Source organism: Arachis ipaensis, chromosome B07 (genome assembly GCF_000816755.2).
Source record: "Arachis ipaensis cultivar K30076 chromosome B07, Araip1.1, whole genome shotgun sequence".
In the NCBI taxonomy this organism is placed as follows: Eukaryota; Viridiplantae; Streptophyta; class Magnoliopsida; order Fabales; family Fabaceae; genus Arachis; species Arachis ipaensis.
The window spans coordinates 6,649,133-6,656,407 of NC_029791.2; the positions used below are offsets into that span (position 1 = coordinate 6,649,133).

At 37.7% G+C, this 7,275-nt stretch overlaps 1 protein-coding gene across 2 annotated transcripts in view; it reads left to right on the plus strand.

Annotated features, from left to right (window-relative positions):
- LOC107606722 (protein ACCELERATED CELL DEATH 6) overlaps positions 3,757-7,275 on the plus strand; it is a 16,260-nt gene continuing 12,741 nt past the window's right edge. Inside the window, exons 1-3 of one of the 2 annotated variants that reach the window (XM_021107173.1) lie at positions 3,757-3,858; positions 4,067-4,721; positions 4,792-5,339. In XM_021107173.1, the coding sequence (XP_020962832.1) occupies positions 4,067-4,721; positions 4,792-5,339 (1,203 nt within the window). In that variant the 5' untranslated portion in view covers positions 3,757-3,858. Of the gene's footprint in view, positions 4,722-4,791; positions 5,340-7,275 lie in introns of both variants that reach the window. The other variant, XM_021107174.1, reaches the window with a different exon arrangement.

Sequence of the window (7,275 nt, forward strand, 5' to 3'; positions counted from 1 at the left end):
CTGAAAAATATTTGAATTTTTAAACAACTTTGTTTTGTTGTATAGTTTGAGCAATAAATCAGTTTATGATATCAAATGAGTTTTGACTATCAATTAAAACTGCTCATAAATCAAGCATTTAGCATCATCTACCATGCTAAATAACATTGTTCTTAAAGCTTGATTAAAATGTTACAGGTTAGAGCTTCCCTTGGTAAAAATGGTATATATTAAGGGGGAGCCATGTGACATGTAGAAAGGGGGAGAAATTCAATCTTCAAAGGGAGTACTCATACTCATTTTTTTTAATTTCTTTCCATTTCAATTTTAATAATGTTTGTCATCAAGGGGGAGATTGATGAGTTTGGAAAACTCTAAATTAATATTTGTGATGACTAAACATTATTAAAATTAATTAATTACAAAATTATTAATCTGAATTTTTCATTCAATATATATTGATTAAATAATTTTGTTACAGGTTTTAATATTGGGCCGAAAACAAATTTCTGGTGCAAGCCCAATTACTCTCAGCCTTTGGTTTTAAAAATATATGATGAATATGGCTGATCTGATTCTTTATGTTACTTGGGCCCAAATGATTTTGATTGCTCTAAGCCCAAGTGTGTTACATGCTTTCCCATTTGCTTCATGCATATTCCAAATTTTATTAGGAAAGCAAATGTTATTATTGGGCCAAGAAACTTATTGATTATTACAACCAAGCCCAATTCCATGAGTGTTTCTCATGCTATGTCCGAATCTATGAAGCATAGAAAAACAAATCCTCAAATGCTTCCAACGGATTCCATTACACTTCCTGAAAGGATTTCAAAGCTATTTTAAACATTGGGAATATAAGCAAGTGAGAGAAGATTGATTTGAGTAAAGGGCATCATTGCTACACGCCAACTAAGGGAAGCAAAAGCAAGCTATTTTTCAATTAATTAGTTTAACCACTATTGCTTTTCTTCAGATTCTTTCTTCTCTCTCACTTCTTTTTCTCTTCGGTTATTACACAGGAAATATTGGTAGCCATGGAAGCAAAAATGAGCTACCGAAAGGAAGAGAAAGCAAGCCTAAAGACCATCACGATGATGGCAAGAAAACATACTAAAATAAAAATGAGCTGTGGCTGAGATTGTCACCATTTTCGGATAGATTTGGTGAGGTAATCTTGACTTCTCCATGCTCAAAAAGGAAGAAGAAGATCACGGCCAGCCAGGGAGATTCTTGAAGCATGGCTTGTCTTTGATTCTGCTCAATCACCACAGGAAGTAGCTAGAGTGGCGAAGTGATGGTTGAGGCAGAGATTAAAGCAGATGAAGTCATTATCATCATGAAGCATCAAGGGCCAGAAATCCATCTTGGAGAGCAAGCCAAGGATGGAGAGCTCGGATTGATGAAGGATGATGATCAAGAAAGAACTAGAGGTAATTGCATGTTGGGTTTTGCATGGTTATCTCTTCTCTCTCTGTGTGGCCGAACCGGTTTCTTGAAGGAAGAAGAAGTTAGCTTGGGTTTTTGGCTTCAAGTGTGGAGGCTTCTCTCTTCTATAAAAAGGAGGAACAGCCACTGGTTGAAGCAAGGAGTTAGAAGTAAGCAGTGAGAGTGCAAGGCACAGGATTCTCAGAGCTACCTAAGCTTACAGATTTTCTTCTCCTTCAATGTATTCTGTTTAGTATTTTTCTGTTTAATTTTGTCATGTCTTGAGTCTCATGGAAAAAGGCAAACAGTGAGGTTTGCATAAAAAAGCCATAGAGCGAAAAAAGGCAGAGAGTGCAAAATTAAAAGAAAAAACCATAGATGTCTTAGAGTTCCTTTGTTCATCTATGTTGTGTTTCATGATTCTGTGGGAATCCCCTTGTAAGTTGGGTTAGCACTTTACAGTTTGTAATCAAGTTGATTATAGTGAAATTCCATCATTGTTGTGATGGAGACTGGATGTAGGCTGCACTGCACTTAGCAGCCGAACCAGGATATATCTGGGTGTAATCTTCCTTCTCTCCTACTCCATTTCTGTTTTCTACTGCACAGGAGCAAAAACCAAAAATGTCTCGTGCCAAGTGACGAGACAAAATGAAAATGTCTCGTGGCTAGAGACGAGCTAAAAACAGAAAAGTCTCCTCTAAATCCAGCAAGTGTTAGCAAGCAAAAAGGGGCTAAGATTCAACCCCCCCTTCTCTTAGCCACTGAAACCATCACACACTCTACAACTTCAATGTTCACAAGAAAAAAAAATCATCAACTTGTTCTCAACCAATTCATACTCAGGAAACTAATGACTATGTCTCTCAACTACTTGTCGTCTTCGATGGATCCCATGAATCTAGACAGCAAGTCTGATTTGTCAAGACCCGTCGTCGTCATTGCCATCTCCCTCCACCTTTGCCCTATCATCTCCATGACCACTTGTCCACCACTCCGATCGCTTCCTTCAGCTTCTTCTCCGAACCAATGTTCAGTAATCGCTTCAGTTTCTATATGAGCGGCAACGGCGACATTTCTCATTGTACTGATAACTTGGATGCGAGGTCGAAGCTGTCTGCCAACTTGGACTCCCAGAAAGAAGGAATGAAGCACTTGGTGTCTATTTCAAATGAGAATTTGCATATGATGTCAAAGGATAATCTTCTCATGATGTCCTAATGTCCAACAATCTATATTGCTTGCCGAAGAGTGGAGAAAGGCGTGCCCTTAGGTAGTTGTGGAACTTGGTCTTGAGGATGTCGTGGACGTTATCGGGGTTGGAGGTGATGTTATTGAGGACGTGAAAGTGGATGCTTCTGGTGGGTGAATTGCAGAGGAGGTAGATGTACCAGTCACAGAGATTTAAAAAGTGTGTGGTCCATGACATGTTGAGGTAGGTGCGACACGTGTGGCAATTACACCATCACTTAATCTTGGAGCTAAAGAGGAGGAAGGAAAAGATGGAAAAGAAGGCTGTGAAGGTGAAGAAGGAGAGTATGAACGTTAGGGTTATGCGAGATATGATAAAAATTGGGGAAGAACAGTGTCGTTTTCGAATAAAGAGGTCGGGGATCATTTTGTCCCTTGTTAGAGTTGTCAGGATCATTTTGTCTTCTGTTAGAGTTGTCAGGGACCATTTTGTCTTCCGTTAGAGTTGACGGAGCCAAGGATCTAAGTGACTGACGAAATTAATTGTTAGGGACCAATCAAGTAATTAATTTTAGTTAGGAACTAAAATGTTTGGTCCGAAATTCTTTGAGAACCAAAATGGATATATACTCTAGAAATAACAACTCATCATTGAATCTTTTTTCAAAGAGCAACAGGTTGAGAATGCCCTCACCAAATGTTTCAGCTAAGGGTGAAAGTAACTTTTGGTTGTGTTCATCTTTCATGCCAAAGCAGAATCTAAGGTTTGGTTGTTGCTTGATGCTTAGCTTCTTGCTTTTTTTTCTTACCAAATAGAATATTAACATTTCACAAGTAAAGAACAAAACGATCATCAATGATCCTACTCTATATATATATATATATATTGAGTACACTATAGTACAGTATAGAACAAATTTTGGATGATGACATGTGCAATTGAAAAGAGAAACTCTTAAGAGCTTTGATGCCCGCACATTCACCTTTTATAAGCATTTTAAAATGGACGCAGAATATATATGACTTCTTTGGTGAAAATTTAAAGGATAGCTAACTATATACGTAAAGAATTATAAAATGATGCCATAGTTGCTTCCTGCTTTTTTAATGTGTCACCGAATAAGATTGCCCGTGTAAAGAACTAAGAATCATCATCACATCAATAACCCTATATATAGAATTATAGATTAATTCAGGAGCAGGAGCATCATATCCAATAGTGTTGCTGCGTGAGCTCGTAGTCTATATCATCAGCTTCAGGTTCAGTTATGCTCACAATTTCGGTTTACCCTTCTATTGTCCACTGTTTTTTATTCTATTTTGTTACGTCTCTTTAATTTAAACTATGAGAAACGATATACAACATTCTTGGTTATATATTTTCTTGAGCAAAAGTCCTCTGCATATATTTTGTTGATTCAAATGACAGAAATAATAAATTTAGAATGATGATTATTGGAGAAAGTAGATGGCTGAAGGAATTCCTGGGCATCCCCAATACTGGAGCCTGGAATTGCTTGGAGAAGTATATCACCGAGCAAGAGGTGGTGCTGCAACACAAGAATCTTATTATTCCTCCAACATTCTGAAAGAATTCAAGACCCCTACGAAGAACACAGTGCTGCATGTAGCAGCTTTGTACGGAAATGATGACATGGCGGAACGCGTGGCGCAACAAGAACCTGATCTTATAGTGTCCCTCAACGACAACCAGGACACTCCCCTTCATGTTGCTGCAAGAGCGGGCCATATCTCCATTATTAAAAGGCTCTTGGATGTTTATTGTCTTAATAATAACGGGGGTGAAGCAAGATTAATGGATCTCATGAAAATGAAGAACTGGCAAGGGAACATTATGCTACACGAAGCCATGATGAGTGGTAACAGCAGCACGGGAACTATGATTTTCGATTTACTTGACGCATACAGCACCACTACCACTATACATGATTGTTATGAGTTAGCATTGGATAATGTAAACAAGGAAGGGAAATCGGTGTTGTGCTTGGCGGTTGAGGCTAGGCTCATGGAAGCTGTTAACAGAATGTTGGACAAGTGCCCCGAGAATGCCACGCCAAAGGGATTATCACCCCTTCTAGTAGCCATCTTCAAGCGGGATAAAGGTAATTAGCTAGCTTATAATGTTTGTGTATATGAAATAATAACGTTACATATGTGCGTGCATGGTGACAGATATGATGAGCACCATATTGGGAAAGAAAGAAGAATGGATACATTTAAGGGACCCGTATGGAGGGGTTGCTCTTCATTTTGCAGCAGGTTTAGGTTACCTTGAAGGTGTTGTTTTTTTACTCGATAGATGCAAGACTTGCAGCATTGAGAGAGACAAATTATGGTACCTGCCAATTCATCTAGCGGCTGGTCGAGGCCATGTGGAAGTGGTTAAGGAATTGTTACTATACTGTCCAGATCTGAATGAGATGCGTGATGGAAGTCTCAATAACATTCTTCACATTGCAGCTAATAGTGGAAAGCTTGATGTGGTGCGCTACATCCTTGGAACTCCTCAGCTTGACATGATGATCAATCAAAAGAATATGTCAGGAGAGACTCCTTTGCATGGGGCTACCGATTGGGGTCGTCCCAGGATTGTCTATGCCTTAACAAGTGACCACCGGGTTGATCTTAACGTGGTTAGCTCAAGTAAGGAAACGCCTCTTGACACTGCAATTAAAAGGTATTATGCCGGTGGGACAGGGAAAAAACCATCCCTTCGACAGGCAAGTAATGCTAGACGACAACCAGAATTTATTGTTTTTGGCCTGCAGGTTGCTGGCAATAAATTAGACTAAAAAAATGTTGTCGGATGACTGAATTAAAAGAATTGGACTAATAGCTAAAAATGCTGGCAAAAAACAATAAATTCTGCTGACTCTTGAACTTCTCTCATTGAAATATTTGGCATTCTTTCGAACCATTCTTAATTAACTCACATTTCTGAATTTGCACTCTCGCTGGCGTTCATGGCTGGTATTTACACAGTTATAAGCAAACTCACCTGGTTGGCCACAATGTTTCTTGTTATAACTGCCATTTTGGTGGCAGTTATCTTTTTCTTGTACATGCTCCTTTTCCTCCCATCATCCTCTGCCTCCAAGTTCTCTCGGTTCATCTCCTACTACCCCTTTATCTTCTTAGCATCGCTAGCTGAGAAGGAACCTGTAGTACCTGTTTATTTTACTACCATTGCTAGCCAATTTACAATCCCTGGAACTACAGCGAACGATGATATCTACCGCGTCAACTTCGAAACGATGCAAGAATCGTAGCTTCTTATTGTTCTACTGCATGCATAAAGCTTGTGTTTGTGACTTAAGAACTTGAAAAAGAACTTCACTAGTACATTAAATGTTTTAATGTTTTAGTGTTTTAATGTATGGTTGGCACTGGCCACATGTTTGTATGTTTGCAGAACATTGTGTGCACTATTTTTGTGTATCTTTAATTCTTTGTATTAGAAGTTATTGATATATAGGAAGTTAGAGAAAAACAAAAGTTGTCCTTTATACTGCTTTTCCAAAAGAAAAGTATACAATAGATGTGTATAAAAATAGTACAAACAACATTCCTTTCTTAAAAAATTTATAGTATCAAGTGCTCAACCGTTAATTGTTTATATAAGTTTAGGAATGTGCAAATGCAAAGCCACCTTTTGTGGCATACAATAACACTACTTCAGTGCTTGTAGCAGTGGGTTAGTTGAAGGGGAAAAAATTATTTTTGAGTGGTAGTATGTGTCCTAATTATTAGTATTCTTATTTAATATTCACACATGTGGAGTTCACGGAGTGTTAGGGGCCAGCAACTTTTGTGATTTATAGTCATCAAATAGTTATTAATGATGATTTTAAAGGTATAAAATTGGTGTGCCATTTCATTCGATGGCTCACTTTTTTTGTTGGTTACATGCTGATCAGAATTTAATAAAATTGCTGGTCTCTAGACTTTTCCTAAATGTAAGTATATACTTTTGTAATATTGTTAATGTGTATTGGATTTGTTCCATGTAAGGTATAAATTTACAGTACTACTCATATATACAGTGTGTTATTCACAGTGAACAGAAAATGAACTTGTTTAGTGAAAAATCAATTATATTAAATAGTTTCCAAACGGGCCGTTAATTTACGAATTGTTTTGTGTCGGTGTAGTCTAACTAAAATACGATGGCTGATTAAGAAATCTTCCAACGCGAATAGACCCAAACTTGAAAAGAATATGAAAGGAGAGACCCCCTTGCATGTGGTTACAAAGTGCGGTCACCCCAAGGTTGTTTTTGCTTTAACATAGGATAACAGGAATCGTCTATGGTGAGGAAACTTAATCCTGGTTCTTTAAGGACCCATGAGAATATTCGAAATTAGTGGCCCTCCTTGCATCCGTAAGGTGAAAATTTTTATAAGAAAATCTGTCCCCAAATTTCTTATATTTGCAATTTATGCCTATTGAATTAGATGAATGAGTGCTGAGTTGGCTTTGTAAATTGTATATGACGTTAGATTTTGGACTTCTATTGAAAATGGACTGGGCTGAGGTTGGTATAATATGGTAGATTTTATGTGATAGGAAAAGCCCGATATACAATCAATGTAAGGCTCTAAATAAGTTATTATAATTAATATAGGTTTATATGATTTATATATTAGATATACAATC